This window comes from Hevea brasiliensis, chromosome 9 (genome assembly GCF_030052815.1).
Source record: "Hevea brasiliensis isolate MT/VB/25A 57/8 chromosome 9, ASM3005281v1, whole genome shotgun sequence".
NCBI classification, from domain to species: domain Eukaryota; kingdom Viridiplantae; phylum Streptophyta; class Magnoliopsida; order Malpighiales; family Euphorbiaceae; genus Hevea; species Hevea brasiliensis.
The window spans coordinates 17,929,062-17,949,456 of NC_079501.1; the positions used below are offsets into that span (position 1 = coordinate 17,929,062).

At 30.6% G+C, this 20,395-nt stretch overlaps 1 protein-coding gene across 1 annotated transcript; it reads left to right on the forward strand.

Moving 5' to 3' along the window:
* The first annotated feature begins 1 nt into the window (after position 1).
* Positions 2–19,213, forward strand: LOC131182821 (protein trichome birefringence-like 43). Its single transcript, XM_058152147.1, has 7 exons — positions 2–130; positions 10,741–10,818; positions 16,033–16,175; positions 17,326–17,497; positions 18,001–18,176; positions 18,268–18,426; positions 18,892–19,213. Exons 1-7 carry the CDS (start codon positions 2–4, stop codon positions 19,196–19,198), a joined length of 1,164 nt encoding a protein of 387 aa, XP_058008130.1. The 3' UTR covers positions 19,199–19,213.
* The last annotated feature ends 1,182 nt before the right edge of the window (positions 19,214–20,395 follow it).

Genomic DNA, 20,395 nt, shown 5'->3' on the forward strand with positions numbered 1-20,395 from the left:
AATGTCGGCCTTGAATTTGAGCAAGGCAAGCAGGTCTGTCTCATTATTGCCAGAGGCAGCCAAGATGTTGCAAGCAAGAACAAGAACAATAATATGTACGGAAAAGGATAGCCAGGGCACCATTGGATACGTGTGAGAAAGCTTAATTTTTACTGGGTTTAATTTGGATTGCATGTGCGGATTGGTCTCCAGTGATGCAAATAACCATTATTTATAGAATTTAATGCACCATGTGAACTTGTCCAATGATCCCCTAATTAAGCATATATGTGATGTTAATAATTTTTTGAAACTCGAAGAAAATATAACACCAGTTTAACGTTTGACTAGTAGTTTAATTAATATATTTGGTAACACTTAAATGTCTTTTTTTTTTTTTTTAATAAATGCTAAAGCAATGTGTCTGTTTTTTGTAGTGTGAGTAAAAAAAAAAAATGTGAGCATATCTTATAGGGAAAATATTGTTTAGTTTTATATTTTAATAAAATTAATTCTTTAATTTATGTATTTCTAAAAAAAATATACTATTTAGTCTTTATATTTTATTTTTATTAAATTATTTAATTTTTTTTTGTTAAATTTTCTTTTAGTTAATGCGTGTTAAACTATTATTTAATCTCTCTATTTTAGTGAAAATAATTAGTTGATCATTGTATTTTGAAAAATACTACTATTTAGTCCCTTTAATTTAATTAAACTAATTAGTTAGTCTCTATATTTTGACAAATATATTTCTACTTGAAAATTTATTGTAGAAAGACTAAATCTGCAATCACATTTTTTTTGTATTGTTTAAATTATTTTCATTCAATTCTCTCCACATCATTTTTGTATTTTCTTTATTTGAAAATAATTTTCCTATATTATTACCTTAATTACTTTAAAATTTAGGAGAATTAATTAATCTTTTATATGTATAGCGTGTACCAATTTCTATCAAAAGATGAAAAATAGAAAGAGAATAAAAGGCAGAAGGGTATGGGTGAAAATGAGAAGAAATATGGAAAGAGAAAAATAATGAAGGATAAGAAAAAAATAAGAGGGATACGGTCGTAATTTGGGTAAAAAAAATAATATGAGAAATTAAAGAATTAATAAACCCAAATTACAGATACCAACTAATATATTTTTTAAAATACAGGAACTAACTAATTAGTTTTACTAAAAAACTAAATAGTAATTCTACTGACATTAAACCTTTGACTAATAAAAAATTTGACAAATATACTAAATAGCTTAAGAGACATAAAATATATAAACTAAATAATATATTTTTTAAATAAGACACTAAATAGTTAATTTTATTAAAATATAAAGATTAAATAATAATTTTTTTTCTAATAAAATTAGCAAATATTTGAAATAAGCTAACAGATGATTATAATTAAAATCAACACTATAAATATTTAAAAAAAAAGGATTTTAACAGCAAATTATTTTACTTCTAAAACACAAAAACTTTTTGTCAAAAAGAATAAACAGCAAGTACCATAATTAAAATTATTTAACAGTATTGAATTGATACCAACATTTAATATTATGTGAATGGTGTTGATTATTATTATTTTTAATATCAAATATCTTATAATGTTAAGTTTTATACTATTAAATCAATTACTTATTATATTAAAAAAAAGTAAATAACTGATAAAAATAGAATAATACACTTAGTTCAGTGTGAATGTTGATTTAGCGAAGGGACAGAATTGATGAATGAATGGGAACAGGCGATTGAAAATGTAAAATGAAGAAAACTGAATTTCAAAAGTTGAATTAAATTCAATGGAGCAGATAATTTTCCACTTTGTGAGTCAATTTGATCACGAAACTTAAAATTAGACCTTGTTAATTTCAAGTCAAGTCACACAACACAGATGTGAACATAAAGACCCAGCAAATGCACGAAAGAATCTCCATAAACCCCAGACATTTGCCCCTTGGATACTTAATGCTGCATGAGAAATGAAGAAATTAAATAAAAGAATTGAAAAGAAAAAAAAATTACATTTTGTTGTTTGATAGATTATTAAAATACAAGATAATATAATTTCTCTCTTAAAATAATATTATACTTTATTTTTTTATGTCGTCTACTATATTATAAAAGGACATTTAAGTATTTTAATATAAATAATTAGAGGTGTGGTATCAAAAAAAAATCGTTATTATAGAAATCGAACCATATCGAGTAAATTTATTTTATTATTTTGATTCAATTCTGATTTTTTTTTCTTTTTCAAGAATCAAACCAAATTGAAAATCTAATTTTATACATATATATTTTTTTTATGAGTTTTTAGATATATTATATAAGTTCAGTAAAATTATATATATAATCTAATATTAAATTTTGTTAATTTTATTTATCAATATATTAAATCACCTTATAATCATTAATTTTATGGTTAAATTCCCTTTTAGTCATATAATATACTTTCTAATACTTAATTATATATGTATCTTCTAGTTAAATATTATATAATCAAGAAATATGTGAAAATAATATAATATACCTATTGAGGATTATATGTAAAATATATATTAAGGATTATATTTAAAATATATTTTTTTATATTAGTATTGTTATTTATATGTTTGTATTATTATTTTTATTGGTATTTTAATAATATTTTTTCTTTCAACTCACTTTCTTTTTCAAGTAATGAAATTAATTATATGAAAATAAAGGTGTCATCGTATTGAAAGAATGCTTAGAACTTGAAAGTTGATTAAAGTTTTTTAGAGTAAAAAATGTGACAATAAAACTTGACTTTATGCTATGCTCACTGATTTGGTATTATTTTGTATTTGTGATGCAAATATTATATGACTCATTATTAATGTTTAGTGCTAACTTGTATTTTTTTATGTGAGGATTGTAAGTTTGAATTTATTTATTAATTTTTTTAAATAAATATTTATTTTTATACTAATTTGTTAGTTTTTTATTTTAATATTAATGGTTAAGTTTTGATTCTAAAAAAAAAGAAAAAATTGAAGTTTGAAACTGAAACCATATCAAATTAAAATTACACACCCTTATAAATAACACTCATTTCTCTTCATTTTCTCACAGTTTTGAAGAAAAATATTTTGAGTTGATTATAAAGATTGAGAAATAAAATTTCACCTCATTTCTGTTATTTTTCTCTCCCTTATTATTTTTTATTTAATATTCAAATAAGATAATTTAAAGAAGTAATTTTTTTTCCTCTTTCTTTTCATTTCCTTCAAATGCAACAAAATGTTAAGGTCAGTGAGTTTGAAAAACTTTTTAAAGGAAAAGAAAATAAAGAGAGGAAAATAAATAATATTTTTTATTATTTTATTTATTTTTATTGAGATTAAAGGAAAATAAAAGAAATAAAAATAAAGTTATTTTTTATTTAAAATGAGTTAAAAATAAAAAAAGGAAAGAAAGTTGTGATAAATTTACAATTTTATCTTATATATTCTTAAAGAAAAACTTAAATTAAAAGGATAATTTTGTGATTTTTCATTTGAAAGGCAACTTTACTTCACATTTTTTTTTTTAAATTTCTGTCCTAATTATAGAGAAAATAACAAGAAAATTTTTCCTTCTTTTAATTTTTTTCTAAAGTGTGAATCCTCTTTATCTTTTTTTTTTTTTTAATTATTTTTCTTCCTCTTATTGTCCACATATCTATAAGTGGAGGACCATTTGGTCACCCAAGACTTGTTCATTTGTAGAATAGTTTTCTGAAAAAAGTTTTTTAAGAATATCAAAAAAACAGTTTCATATTCACAAATGAAAAACCGAAAAATTAATTTTTTAATTTTTTAAAATTTAATTAAAATATTGAAAACAACTTTCAATTGCTTTTCTTTATTACAAAAATTTTATTTTCAAATTATTTTCTAAAAGGAAAATAATGATTTCTTTACAACAAAAATGATACTTTTTATAATTAACATTGAATAATTATTTAAAAAAAATTTTTACAATAATAAAAAAAATTAATTATATTATTAAAAACTAAATAAACAACATATATTAAAATTTTAAAAATAAAAATAAAAATTTAAATATATTCTACAATAATTTAAATTATTTTTGTAACTATGAAAGATATTAATAATTTTTTTTTTAACTATAAAATAATTTTCTATTATTTATATAAGTAAATATATTTTTCATATTTTTTTTTATAAAAAAATAAAAATAAAAATTTTCTTAGAAAATTGAATACACCCTTAATATTTTCTACCTTAAAATAAAGTAAAAAAAATGTCAAGGTATAATAAAAAATATATTTTTTATTTTATTTAAAAAAAATTAAGTGAGGGGAGAATATATTAGTACAGGTTAAGGCACACCACTAGCCTTATTAAGAAATTATAGTGTAATTTACTGATCGTCCACTAAAAATGATGATTAGTAGGACTCAAATTCTTTAATTAACGGAAACAATGATTAAATCTTATTGGCTGAATTAATTTTTCTTTTTGACAAAAATATTTTTATGATTTGATGCTTATGCATGATTCTAAGATTAGCATGAATTCTAAGATTTTACATCATTCTACCGTTTGGATAATCGAGTTTCAGGAGCCAAAAATGTTAGTATGTGAAGCTCAATCTTAATGTTACACTTTATTTTTTATGTCTATTATATTTTAAGAAGACATTTAAGTATTTTAATATAAATAATTAGGGGTGTGACATCAAAAAAGAATCGTTATTATAAAAATCAAACTATACCAAGTAAAATTTATTTTACTATTTTGATTCGATTCTTATTTTTTATTAAGAATCAAACCAAATTGAAAATCTGATTTTATATATATATATATATATATATATATATATATATATTATGATTTTTTAGAAATATTATATAAGTTGAGTAGAATTATATCTATAATCTAATATTAAATTTTATTCCTTTTAATTATCAATGCATTAAATCACTTTATAATAATTAATTATATGGTTAAATTACCTTTTAGTCATATAATATATTTTCTAATACTTAATTATATATGTATCTTCTAGTTAAATATTATATAATCAATAAATAGGTGAAAATAATATAATATACTTATTAAGAATTATATGTAAAATATATTTTTATATTAGTATTGTTATTTATATGTTTGAATTATTATTTTTGTTGGTATTTTAATAATATTTTTCTTTAAACTCACTTTTTTTTTGTAATGAAATTAATTATATGAAAATGAAGGTATTATCGTATTGAAAGAATGCTTTAGAACTTGAAAGTGATTGTAGTTTTTTAGAGTAAAAAATGTGGCAATAAAATTTGACTTTATGCTATGCTTACTAATTTGGTATTATTTTATATTTGTGATGCAAATATTATACGGCTTATTATTGATGTTTAGTGCTAACTTTTATTTTTTATGTGAGGATTGTAAATTTGATTTTACTTATTAATTTTTTTAAATAAGTCTTCATTTTTATGTTAGCTTGTTAGTTTAATATTAATGATTCGATTTCAATTCTAAAAAAATAAAAAAAATTGAAGTTTGAAACTGAAATCATATCAAATTGAAACTGCATACCTCTATAAATAACACACGTTTCTCTCAAATTTTCATAAATTTAAAAGAAAATATTTTAAGTTAATTATAAAGAGTTGAGAAATAAAGTTTCACCTCATTTCTTTTATTTTTCTCTCCCTTGCTCTTTCCTATTTAATATTCAAATAAGATAATTTAAAGAAACAATTTTTTACCTCTTTCTTTTCATTTTCTCCAATGCATCAAAATGTTAAGGTCAATGAGTTTGAAAAACTTTTTAAAGGGAAAAGAAAATAAAGGAAGGAAAATAAATAATATTTTTTTATTATTTTATGTATTTTTATTGAGATAAAAGAAAAATAAAAGAAATAAAAATAAAATAAAGTTATTTTTTTTTATTTTAAATGAGTTAAAAATAAAAAGAGGAAAGAAAGTTGTGATAAATTCATAATTTTATTTTATATATTCTTAAAAAAAATTAAATTAAAAAGATAATTTTGTGATTTTTCATGTTAAAAGCAACTTTTCTTCACATTTTTTTTTTAAATTTCTGTCTTAATTAGAGAAAAAATAACAAGAAAATTTTTGCTTCTTTTAATTTTTTCTAAATAAGAAAAAGTGTGAATCCTCTTTTTTTTTTTTTTTAATTATTTTTCTTCCTCTCACTGTCCACATATCTGAAAGAGGACACTATTTGGTCACCTAAGGCCTGTTCACTTGTAGAATAGTTTTTTGAAAAATGTTTTCATATTCACATGTGTCAATTTTTTAAATAAAAATGAAAATTTTAATTTTTTAATTTTCTAAAATTTAATTAAAATATGGAAAACAACTTTCAATTGTTTTTCTTTATTGCAAAAATTTTATTTTCAAATTATTTTCTAAAAGGAAAATAATTATTTTTTCATAACAAAAATATACTTTTTATAATTAAAATTGAATAATTATTTAAAAAAAATATTTACAATAATAAAAAATTAATTTTATTATTAAAAACTAAATAAAAAACATATATTAAAAATTTTAAAAATAAAAATAAAATTTTAAATATATTCCACAATAATTTAAATTATTTTTTAACAATGAAAGATATTAATAATTTTTTTAATTTTTAACTATAAAATATTTTTCTATTATTCATATAAGTAAATATATTTTTCATATTTTTTTATAAAAAATAAAAATAATAATTTTCTTAGAAAATTGAAAACGCAAAAAGAAAACTGTTTTTCATCGCTGAACAGCCCCTTAATATTTCCTACCTTAATTAGAGCCCATCCCTTACTTTGGCCAGATCTTTACAGCTATCAAGTCGTGAAAGACCCGTCAAAGGAGAAATTTTATGGTATGGCGTAATTTCTCCCATCAAAGACACACACAGGTGTGAACAGAAAGACTCAAAAGACATGAAACTATCTTCAAAGCCCATGCCTATATCAGTGGCTCTCTCTCTCTCTCAACTGGCCAGACCTTTACAGGACTTAGAAGACTTTACTTAGTCTTATCGTATTAAGAGAAGACATGAGCAGTCAGACGCAGCAAACCCGCCAAAGAATTTCCAACCTCCAAACTTTTAATTATGGCCACACCTTTTGAAAAAAAATGGCAAAACGCAAAGGAAAAATCCCTAGTCTCTAATATGGAGAATGAAGTTTTAAAATTTGAAATATTAAAAATTTTATCTCATATAAAATAATAATTATTTAAAATTCTTTCACTACATCTTTTAAGAATTTTAAAATTATTAAGTTTATAATTTTAGATATTATAAAACTCCGCTTATTATGTTATATATTCTAAAAATCAATAATTTTTTAATTAAAATTTTTATTATATTAAAAAAATATGAATTATTTTTTAAATATTATTTATAAAATTTAAAAATTTATTTTTAAAAATATTTCTTATATTTAAGGTCTGCAAATTTTAAGAGTGATACTTCTATAACTGTAATGTGGCAATTTTTTTTTTTTTTTTACTTTGTTTATCATTCTATTGGTATGCATAAACTAATTTAGAAATAATAAAAATAATCTATTAATTAACTTTTTTACATAATCTATTAATCAACTTATTTATTTATTAACACTTAAAAAAAATTATAATTAATCAAAGTTTTATAATATAACTATAAAAATATGAAATATAAAAAATATATATTAAGTTATGTTAATAAAATAAAAAATAAATAATTCATGCAACAAAATGATTAGTTATTATTATATCTCAAATTAAAATTAAAAATATGAAATATCTCTCTCAACTAAGCCTTTATCCCGAAAATTTGGGGTCGGCTGTATGGATTCTCTTTCTCTACTCTAAACAATTTTGGATTAAATCATCGGAAATGTGTAATGTTTTTAGGTATTGTTATACTACTGTCCTCCAAGTCAGTTTAGGTCTACCTCTTTTTTTCTTTCTATCCTCTACCATGATGTGTTCTACTTGTCTAATTGGAGCCTCCGTATGTCTACACTTCACATGACTAAATCACTTCAGTCTCCATTCTCCCAACTTATCCTCAAGGTACCACTCTTACTTTTTCTCTAATACTCTCATTACGGACTTTATCTAGTATAGTATGGCCACTCATCCACTTTAATATTCTCATCTCCGCAACTCTTATCTTAGACATGTGCGACTCCTTCAGTGCCTAACACTCACTACCATATAAAATGGCCGGTCGTATGACTGTACGGTAAAATTTTCCTTTCAACTTATTGGGAATTTTGCGATCACATAAAACTCTCGTGGTACATCTCCACTTCAACCATCCAGCTGTAATCCTATGACTAACATCCTCCTCACATCCCCCATCTACTTGAAGGACTGAGCCGAGATATTTAAAATGATTACTTTGGGACAGTATCACTCTATCCAAATTAACTCATTCCCTTTCACCAGTTCGACCTTTACTAAACTTGCAATGCATGTATTATGTATTCGTTCTACTTAACTTAAAACCCTTTGACTCTAGAGTACTTCTCCAAAACTCTAGCTTTTTATTGACTCTTTCTTACGTCTCATCTAATAGAACTATATCATCCGCAAACATCATGCATGTCACGACCCAACTTATGGGCCGGATCGGCACTAGGACCTGGGCCAGCCTAAAGCCTCCGAGACCCGTAGTAAGCCTAACAGTTTCTCAACCCAACTCTAAGGCCCATTTGGGCCCAATTTCAAGAATTCAATCGGATAGAGTCCGGCCATAAAATGGATCATTTAAAGGGGATTTTTTGACTCGCCCGACCTGTAAACACAATATATAATAAATTGGGGAGCTCAGCTCACCCTCCACATAATAAAAAGGTCATAACTCAAATGAGAGCTTAGCTCACTCATCCAATCCCATCATGCACATAATTAATAATCTTACAGGTCCAACATAACTTTTATAATACAGGTCCAAACTAAAATAAGTACTTTTAACACATGCAGAGTCTAAAAATTTAACTCAATTATACAGAATACATTAAATGCTATCAATGGATCTGCGAAGAAGAAGAGCAAGTTAGTCACAACAAATAATCCTCTTGTAGCCTGGAAAAAATAGATGAACAAGAGTGAGCATTCGACTCAGAGAGTAAAATATCAATTTTAACCATAATCTCTATAGCTATCTAAAGCTAATGCACCCTGCAGAGTGAAATGCAACATCGTTAATATTTTCATATCATAATAGCAAAAAGGCAATTTGGAGCACTCACACACCCAACACTGTCAAACAATAAGTATATGGGAGTTGATCCCCTATACAGCCCTCTTAATCCAACCTCTACCAGTGAGTTCTCTTAAGCCGGACTTTCGCTTAATAAACCAAATGCGAGGTCCCAGCGAGTGTCTCTCAAGCCGTGTTTACCCCGAAGGATCGGGTCCCAGCGAGTGTCTCTCAAGCCGTGTCTACCCGTCCTGCCCATATCCAATACCATACCATACGCACGCCATGCACACACACTGCTCCAAATTACCACAAACAACATCCATGGCACTTCAATAATTATGAATGCAACATAAAACTTGCCTAGTATTTAACTACATAAATACATACTTATAAGTGATGCATGGGCATGCTTAAACATATAATAATATTGAAATTACAATTAAAATTAATATTTTACTCACAGACTTAACCGAGGAGGAAGGCTGTTGGGCGGAGGAGGAAGGCTGTCCTGGCTCAACTGATAATTTTATTATAATTATTTAATACATTTGACTCAATACAAACTAAGAAAAGACCAAAGATGTCCTAAGTCGTGCCAAAAATCAGACAGAGTCTCCCCTATACCTAGGACTTACCCAACCTGCAAAAGAGCTTAAAACATATTTCTATATCCACAAACCACACGCTCACAACTCAATCACATCACACAACCCCTCCTGAGCACATCCAAATAGTCAACAATCAGAATATTGAAAATTACAGTTTAGTCCTTATAATTAACCCTTTTGCCAAAACTACCCAAATGAGCTCTAAAAATTCTAAAACTTTGCCCCGCGGTCCTTAGCATTATTATTAAGCTAATGCAAAAGGAATTATAATTTTCTAAGCTACCACGAGTATTTTATGGATTTTTAATCTAATTCAAGCACAAGATAATTAAGAAAAAGCAAGATTCGGGTTTACCTGCCGATTCTGACCTTGGGAACACGCTCGGGACGTCTGACAATGGTGGGGTAGCCAAAATCTCAACCTAATTCCAAAACTTTTTTGGTAGCCTGTCTGCCAGGCCTGAAATTTACAGACCCGGACAACCATTGAATTTCCATGAATTGAAAGTACCTACACGAACCCCACAACACGGGGGTTAGTATCTAATTTTCACAGAATTTTCTAAGCTCATTAATGCTCGGAAAAGCACTATGAAGTTTCGTGGGACCCACTGAAAAACGATATCAAAAAATTTTGAAATTTATATTGCCGCGAAACTCTCGATGAGTGGAGCACTCCGGTACTCTAAATTTTCTCGTGGGGTTCACGGTTTGCAAGAAATTTAGCCCAAAAGTCGAAATGGGCTAAAATTTCTTGGACAAAAATTGGGCAAACCGCTCGATGGATTTTGGTGTTCTTGGTGTTTATGGAAAGCTCTCGAGGTGTAGAAGAGTTTTGACACAAGACCTGATCTGATCGGTAGCTGGATCGGCCGGATTTTGTCAGGGAAAGCAAAGCGACGCTCGCGCGTAGGGGGGGGGGGACTTTGCGCGTGTTTTTCGGTGGCCTGGAGCATTGGCCAGCGGTGGGGAGGTGCTGGGGCGGAGCGCCGGCGAGTGGGGAGGGCTGGGGTGGTGGCGGCGGCGGCACGGCGAGAGAAGGTGAGAGGAGAGAGAAAACGGGAGAGTCCTAAGGCCCATTTGGGCTCAATTTCAAGAATTCAATCGGATAGAGTCCGGCCATAAAATGGATCATTTAACGGGAAATTTTTAACTCGCTCGACCTGTAAACACAATATATAATAAATTGGGGAACTCAGCTTACCTTTCACATAATAAAAAGGTCATAACTCAAATGAGAGCTTAGCTCCCTCATCCAATCCCATCATGCACATAATTAATAATCTTACAAGTCCAACATAACTTTTATAATACAGGTCCAAAATAAAATAAGTACTTTTAACACATGCAGAGTCTAAAAATTTAACTCAATTATACAGAATACATTAAATGCTATCAATGGACTTGCGAAGAAGAAGAGCAAGTTAGCCACAACAAATAATCCTCTTGTAGCCTGGAAAAAATAGATGAACAAGAGTGAGCATTCGACTCAGAGAGTAAAATATCAATTTTAACCATAATCTCTATAGCTATCTAAAGCTAATGCACCCTGCAGAGTGAAATGCAACATCGTCAATATTTTCATATCATAATAGCAAAAAGGCAATTTGGTGTAACACCCTAGGCAAATCCCACATCGATAAAACACGGGAGAGATGCTGGGTTCATAAGTTGACAGTTCGTAACCCCTATTGACGCGTTTTAAAACCGTGAGGGCTTCAGCCCAGAGCGGACAATATCACTAGTGGGCCGGGCCATTACATTTGTGGTATCAGAGCCGCTCCGCGTGCAACCTTGAACGATGGTGGGCCAAACCTCAGCGAGGACGCTGAGTCCCATAAGGGGGGTGGATTGTAACACCCTAGGCAAATCCCACATCGACAAAACACGGGAGATCTTTGGGTTCATAAGTTGACGATTCAGAACCCTATTGACGCGTTTTAAAACCGTGAGGGCTTCAGCCCAGAGCGGACAATATCACTAGTGGGCCGGGCCATTACAGCTAAGATCAAAACAGATCCCTATGGTTAAGGTTTTGTGGAGGAGCCAGTCAATGGAATAGTGCACCTGGGAGTCAGAGCGGGACATGCGTAGCAAGTACCCTTATCTATTCAATGTGTAATTCTGTACTTTATTTTGCCTTGTGTAAAAATTCGAGGATGAATTTTTTATAAGAGGGAAAGAATGTAGCACCCCTAATTTTTAAATTTATTATTGTGTAGGTAAATATTAATATTTTATTTTATTTAAATTTTAGAAAATTATTTGAAATTTTTCAAATTTTAGAAATCTGGTTCGATTTTCCGAAAATATAAAACTTTGATGATTTTTAAAAATTAATTTAAATATCATGTGGCAAAACTAAAAATATATTTGGACTCTACGAATTTTATAGAATTTTTTTGGAATTTTTAGGCCTCGTTTTCTATCCCAAGGCAGAGTAAAATTTAAAATTTTGTATTTTGAATTGGACCGGCCGAATCGAACTGGACCGGATTGGACCGGCCAGCTCTTTTTCTTCTTCCTTCCACCACACGCCCGACACTTGTCCTTCCTCTCCCATTTTCTCTCTCCTCTAACCTCCTCTCGCCGTGCCGCCGCCGCCACCACCCCAGCCCTCCCCACTCGCCGGCGCTCCGGCCCAGCACCTCCCCACCGCTGGCCAATGCTCCAGGCCACCGGAAAATACGCGCAAAGTCCCCCCCCCCTACGCGCGAGCGTCGCTTTGCTTTCCCTGCCAAAATCCGACCGATCCAGCTACCGATCAGACCGGGTCTTGTGTCAAAACTCTTCTACACCTCGAGAGCTTTCCATAAACACCAAGAACACCAAAATCCATCGAGCGGTTTGCCCAATTTTTGTCCAAGAAATTTTAGCCCATTTCGACTTTTGGGCTAAATTTCTTGCAAACCGTGAACCCCACGAGAAAATTTAGAGTACCGGAGTGCTCGACTCATCGAGAGTTTCGCGGCAATATAAATTTCAAAATTTTTTGATATCGTTTTTCAGTGGGTCCCACGAAACTTCATAGTGCTTTTCCGAGCATTAATGAGCTTAGAAAATTCTGTGAAAATTATATACTAACCCCCGTGTTGTGGGGTTCGTGTAGATACTTTCAATTCACGGAAATTCAATGGTTGTCAAATCAGTAAATTTCGGGCTGTGAGCATGCTCTGAAAAGTCTTGGAATTAGGTCGAGATTTTGGCTACCCTACCATTGTCAAACGTCCCGAGCGCGTTCCCGAGGTCGGAATCGGCATAGGTAAACCCGAACCTTACTTTTTCTTAATTATCCAATGCTTGAATGGGATTAAAAATCCATAAAATATTTATAGTAGCTTAGAAAATTTTAATTCCTTTTGCATTAGCTTAGTAATAATGCTAAGGACTGTAGGGCAAAGTTTTAGAATTTTTAAAGCTCATTTGGGTAGTTTTGGCAAAAGGGTTAATTATAAGGACTAAACTGTAATTTTTCATATTGTGATGGTTGACTATTTGGGGTTGTGTGATGTGATTGAGTTGTGGGTGCATGGTTTATGGATATAGAAGTGCTTTTTAAGCCCTTTTGCAGGTTGGGTAGGTCCTAGGTATAGGGGAGACTCTGCTGGATTTTCGACATGACTTAGGAGATCTTTGGTCTTTTCTTAGTTTGTATTGAGTCAAATGTACTAAATAATTATAATAAAATTATCAGGTGAGCCAGGACAGCCTTCCTCCTCCGCCCAACCGCCACAATGACTTCGGTTAAATCTGTGAGTAAAATATTAATTTTAATTGTAATTTCGATATTATTATATGTTCAAGCACGCCCATGCATCACTTATAAATATGTATCTATGTAGTTAAATACTAGGCAAGTTTTATGTTGCATTCATAATTGTTGAAGTGCCATGGATGTTGTTTGTGGTAATTTGGAGCAGTGTGTGTGCATGGCGTGCGTATGGTATGGTATTGGATATGGGCAGGACGGGTAGACACGGCTTGAGAGACACTCGCTGGGACCCGATCCTTCAGGGTAGACACGGCTTGAGAGACACTCGCTGGGACCTCGCATTTGGTTTATTAAACGAAAGTCCGGCTTAAGAGACACTCGCTGGTAGAGGTTGGATTAAGAGGGCTGTATAGGGGATCAGCTCCCATATACTTATTGTTTGACAGTGTTGGGTGTGTGAGTGCTCCAAATGTCACGACCCAGGGATGGGGTTGGGATGTGCTTGTTCAACCAGCTACGCACTGGGGTGGAAACTTCGTGTCCCACATCGGAAACGGGAAGAAAAGATTTGGGCCATATATGTGGGAGCCTTCCTCACACAGTCGGTAGCGCTTTTGGGAATGAAACCTCCCAAGGGACAACCGTGAGGCCCATGGGCCAAAGCGGACAATACTAACTGGAGAAGGATTGGGCTGTTACAATTTGGTATCAGAGCTGGACTCCCTCTAGTACGGTGTGTGGTGCGAGGACGCAGCGGGCCCAGTGGGCTTGTCACGACCAGGGGATGGGGTTGGGACGTGCTTGTTCAACCAGCCTACGACCGAGGTGGAAACCGTGTCCCACATCGGAACGGGAAGAAAAGATTTGGGCCATATCTGTGGGAGCCGTCCTCACCGGGTCAGCGCGCTTTGGGGAATGACCCCTCCCTAGTGACAACCGTGAGGCCCATGGGCCAAAGCGGACAAGACTAACTGGAGAAGGATCAGGCTGTTACATTAGCTGCCTCACTTGGTAGTCCACTATGGCTACATGTTGCTCCTCAAACGTCAAGTCTTCTTTCAGCTATACTACATCTGACTGTAGCACATGAGAAGGATCAGGTATATATTTCCAAAGCATGGAGATGTGAAATACATGATGAACATGAGAAAGATTGGGTGGTAACTCCAACGGGTAGGCAACTGCTCCAACTCTATCAGTAACCTCAAAATGTCTAATATAGCGAGGTGCCAACTTGCCATTATTTCCAAATCTCATGACTCCCTTCATCAGAGAAACCTTTAGGAATACGTAATCGTCTACTGCAAACTCTACATCCCTCCGTCTAGGATCTGCATAACTCTGCCTCTGAAATGCTTTTTTAATCGTTCACGATTAAAGGAACTATCTGAAGTGTATTGCACTAGGTCTATATCATGCAATTTGCTTCTCCCATTTCCGTCCAACACAGAGAAGACCTACACTTTCTGCCATAAAGTGCCTCATAGGGTGCCATCCCTATGCTGACATGATAACTGTTGTTGTAGGCAAACTCCACCGAGGGTAGCTGATTATCCCATTGACCTCCAAAATCCAAAACACACATGCGACGCATGTTTTCCAATGTTTGGATTGTCCTTTCGGACTGCCCGTCTGTCTGAGGGTGGAAAGCGGTACTAAAGTTCAATTGTGTGCCAAGTGCCTCCTGCAACTTCCTTCAAAACTGAGAAGTGAACTGGGGCCCTCTGTCAAATATTATGGAAGCAGAAACTCCATGTAATCTAACTATTTCTCGAATATAGAGCCAGGCGTACTGTGCAACAGAATATGTGGTCTTCATAGGCAGAAAATGAGCTGATTTAGTTAGACAGTTTACAATTACCCATATCGAATCATATCCCCACGTGGTACAAGGCAACCCCGTTACAAAATCTATAGTAATCATTTCCCATTTCCATTCTGGGATAGGGAGCTCTTGCAGCTTCCCTGACGGCCTTTGGTGTTCAAACTTCACCTTCTGACAAGTCAAGCACTTGGAGACAAAGTTTATTATGTCTCTCTTCATGCCATTCCACCAATAGCTATCTTTCACATCATGGTATATCTTGGTGGAGCCTGGGTGGACATTGTACAGTGTATAGTGTGCCTCTCACATGATTTCATTTCTGAGATTGTCCACGTCGAGCACACATATCCTGGAACCTTGCATAAGGGCGTCATCATTGGCAAATCCAAACTCACCACCTTCACCCTGCTGTACTCTTTTCTATAATCTGCATCAATTGCTGGTCTCTGTGCTAGGAAACTCTGACTCTGTCTCGCAAGTTTGGCCTCACTGAAAAATGGGCCAACAATACCCCCTTGATGAGTGGAGCACTCCGGTACTCTTGATTTTCTCGTGGGGTTCATGGTTTGCTAGAAATTTAGCCCAAAAGTCAAAATAGGCTAAAACTTCCTGGGCAAAAATTGGGCAAATCGCTTGATGGATTTTAGTGTTCTTGGTGTTTATGGAAAGCTCTCGAGGTGTAGAAGAGTTTTGACACAAGACCCTGTCTGATCGGTAGCCGGATCGGCCCACTTTTGGCCAGAAAAGCGGCGATGCGCTTGAGGGGGACTTCGCGCATTTTCCGCCGCTGGAGCGTCGGGCGGTGGGAGGTCTGGGGCGCGGCATGAATGGGGAGGTTGGGGTGAGGCGCGGCGAGAGGAGGTGAGAGGAGAGAGAGAACGGGAGAGGAAGGAGAAGTGTCGGGCGCGCGGCAGAAGGAAGAAGAAAAAGAGCTGGTGGTCTGATTCGATCAGTCCGATCTGGTTCGATTCGGTCGGTCCAATTTAGGATACAAAATTTTGAATTTTTACTCTGCCTTGGGACCGAAAACGAGGCCCAAAAATTTTGAAAAAATTCTAAAAAACTCAGAAAAATTCGTAGAGTCCAAATATATTTTTAGTTTTGACACTTTGTCTTTAAATTAATTTTTAAAAATCATCAAAGTTTTATATTTTCGGAAAATCGAACCCGATTTCTAAAATCCGAAAAATTTCAAATAATTTTCTAAAATTTAAATAAAATAAAATATTAATATTTACCCACAAAATAATAAATTTAAAAATTAGGGGTGTTACAATGCACCAAGGGATACTTTTTGTATATATTTCGTTAAGAAGTGCAGTTTCTTAATTTTGAAACTAAATTTCTTTTTTTTTTTTTATTTAAGCTAAAGAAATTAAGTGCTCAAATTTTTAATTTTCTTGAATTTTAGGCTAAATTGAATTTTTTAAATTAAATTAAATAAAAAATTAAAAATAGACTAAATTAATTTTTTTTTCAGTAAGTAAAACCAATATTCAAATTAGGATGATTCTTCTTTTTATATAAAATTTAAAATTAAAAAATAAATTGAAATAAAAAGGGAGAAAAAATCTGAGCTCTACCATGGGAGGAGAGAGAGATTGATAGATACTTGGATACATGGAAACAAAATAGATAAATTATGAGTTTTATTAAACACTTTTTAAAATTTTTTTTGTTATATTATAAATTTATAAAGAGAAAAAGGTTATAAAAATTTCAACCCTTTAAGTTTTGTAGTACAAAATAAACATTAAACTATTAAAGTGCATTTTGAAGCAAATTTAAAAAAAATATTTAATAATTCCACTAATTTTTTTTATAATTAATCTAATTAAATAATAAATAAAATAATAACTAAATAATAGTGAGAATTAAATTTAAAATCTCTTGATTTTAAATGCTTAAACATTAGTCTTCATATAGAGAAAAATATTTATTTTATTTTATTTATTAAGTTGAGCTAATTCATATTTGTGTCTGAATTTACCGTGTGGTGGCATTAACGTAGATTTAGCGGCAGAGATTTCTCATCAAAAGTGAAACGGAAGAGAATAATGTTCGTAGAAGATTCATTAAGTTTGAACCAATGGCAATCGTTCACGTGTATACTTCTTGTGGCTGTTCCTAGTGTTAGCTATACCTCCGTGAGGACCAGAGGCCTCTCCACCTTCACATTCTCGGTGAGAATATCATTCCCTCTCCAATCCTACATTTTTATAATTTTACATGCATGCTTATGTAATATTTTTTACATGATGAAAATCATTGTCATTGAAATATTCATTGCTCAAATGCGAACAATACGATAATTATCTAGTCTTATTTAATTCAGCGATTAAAGATATATTATTTAGCTATTATATTTGGGTTTAAATTCTCATTTTTCTAATTTTCTCCTAAAAAAAATTATAGTAATATATAATAATAAAGTATTATAAAAGAAAAAATCTAATGCATGTTCGAATTTCCATTTTTCATTTAGTTATATTTTTTATTCAATGTACATAATATTTGAATTTTGTCACTTTTCAGTAATATATGTGATGTTTAGAGTTTAAGTATAATAAATCTGGATTAATGCACGGAAGTAACCTAAATTATATTTTCTCCACACAAAATATATATTTTTATGTAATTTATCCTATAATTAATATATCTAAATGTTAAAAATCTTATTTTGCAGGAATACAAAACAAAAGTGATGTTTTCACGCAATGCATTTCTAGTAGACACAGTGAATAAAAGTAAAGGCGCTGTTCTGAAACTGGATTCCATTGAAGGTGGAAAGTTATGGAAAGGAATTGATGTTTTGATATTCAATACTTGGCATTGGTGGCTTCACACTGGAAGAAAACAACCGTACATATATATTTTGCTCTTATTATTTCTATAATTATTGTATGTCAAGTATTCGTATATAATTTAGTTTTTTTTTTCAATTGTTAATTAGATGGAATTTTATCCAAGAGGGGAACAATGTGTACCAAGACATGGATCGATTGGTAGCATATGAGAAGGCTTTGAATACTTGGGCTAAATGGGTTGACACCAATGTACATCCTGCAAAAACCATGGTCTTCTTCCAAGGAGTTTCACCCGATCATAACAAGTAAGTTCATTATCATATTAATTTTACCCAAAACCTTACATTAATTTTCATTACCTGATGATGGAATTAAGGAAAGCTATATCTTTTTGTGGAATTACAATTTAATTTATTGATTTTAATTTGGCTAATTTTAATATTTTATTAAATTTTTATTCAATCAACCAAATTAAAATTCTAAATTTTACAATTTTTATCAATAAAACTAAGTTATTTTTTTAATCAAAGTAGAAATTAAGTTATTTTTATAAAAAATAATTAAATTATTTTTTAAAATTTTAATAATTTTATTAAAATATAAATTTTTTTATGAATGTGTGATATTAATACATGCTAATAATTTAATATTATAAAAAAAATATTCATTTATATATAAATTACTTTTCATGAAATAAAATTAACAAGCTTTCTTACAAGTGCATATTATTATTATTATTATTATTATTATATATGTTGTTTTGAAAACAGTGGAAGTGACTGGGGGGAGGACAAAGCAAGGTACTGCGAGGGGCAAAAGCAGCCAGTCTCAGGGCCAAATTATCCGGCGGGTCCCCACGCAGCAGAGCTCGTTGTAGAGAAAGTATTGCGAGGTATACAAAAGCCAGTGTACTTGCTTAACGTCACTGCCCTTTCACAGCTAAGAAAAGATGGCCATCCCTCCGTCTATGGCCATGGAGGCCCCAACGATATGGATTGCAGCCATTGGTGTCTACCTGCTGTTCCTGATACTTGGAATCAACTTCTATATGCACTTCTCCTTCAATTTTATAACTAAACTATAGCCACCTACCTCACTTTTAAGTTTACCTCATCCCATCATATTATTATTATTGAGAAAGAAAAGTATTATAGTTATTTGATGCACAAATTAATTTCTCCAAGTTATTTTAAAAAAAATATTAATCTTTTATATTTTGATGTATCTTATTCTTATAATCAATAAATATAATATAATGTATATATATGAATATTTTATTTGGATTTTTTCTTAGTTGTGGTCAAATTATTATGATATTAATGTACCTTATAAGTATAGTTGTGAAATCCAGATTATTTAATCAGAAAATTTGGAATTGGGCTATGGCTAGTCTAGTCAGTATTTAAAAATTGAAAATTACGAAAACTCATTAAAATTTATAAAATTCATCAAACCCGATCATGAGTCATGCAAATTAATCGAGTTTTGATTTTCTTATTAATTTTTTTTTTATCAAATGATGCCATTTTATACACATGATAGTCATTAGTTAGTAACATGTGATAACTTTCTGTATGATAAAAAACTATAAAATAGATAGCTCTAAAGTGCTGTTATTGATGGCACAAATTTATTATTGATATTTTGGATAGTTAATTTTAAAAATATTATCCATTAAAAATTAAGTAATATTAATTGAAAAAAATGATATATTTCTGGTATATGATAATATATTAAAATTAATTTATAAAAATTGTACGTATTTATTAAGGAAATATTAATTTATAAAAAAATTAATTGCTTAATATAAATTAAAATTATTAAATAGTATGTAATATAAATTAATATATTAATATTAAAAAATTATTATACTAATGCCAATATATAAAAAGATTATTGGTTATTACTTGATGTAAAAATTAATACTTATTGAACAGTATCAATAATCAACATGTTGCCAATTCAATTACGTTTCAACTTCAGCTAAATTTTAAATCTTTAATTATCTGTCTTCATTAATTCTTAGACTGAACCAGTTTTAAATATGATGATTATAAGAAATTCACTTTATTCATATAAAATAGATGCACCACAAATCAATTATAAAAGATAGTTTAATTAAAGACATTAACTAAGAACAATATCCAATACAAAATTATTTCAAAGCTTAGTAGAGGCCTATTATCCATAAGATGAAACAACAACACAATCAAAAGCTTAATAAGAAATACAATTTGCCGTCGCACTATCATCTTCACTATTTATTAACATAAA

Excerpts from the sequence above, each read along its gene's own strand:
- LOC131182821 (XM_058152147.1), top strand. The coding sequence starts at position 2 with ATGTCGGCCTTGAATTTGAGCAAGGCAAGCAGGTCTGTCTCATTATTG. Across the intron at positions 10,819-16,032 it reads CGGCGGCACGGCGAGAGAAG|CCGGATCGGCCCACTTTTGG; the intron begins GTGAGAGGAGAG and ends TCTGATCGGTAG. Across the intron at positions 17,498-18,000 it reads TCTCCACCTTCACATTCTCG|GAATACAAAACAAAAGTGAT; the intron begins GTGAGAATATCA and ends CTTATTTTGCAG.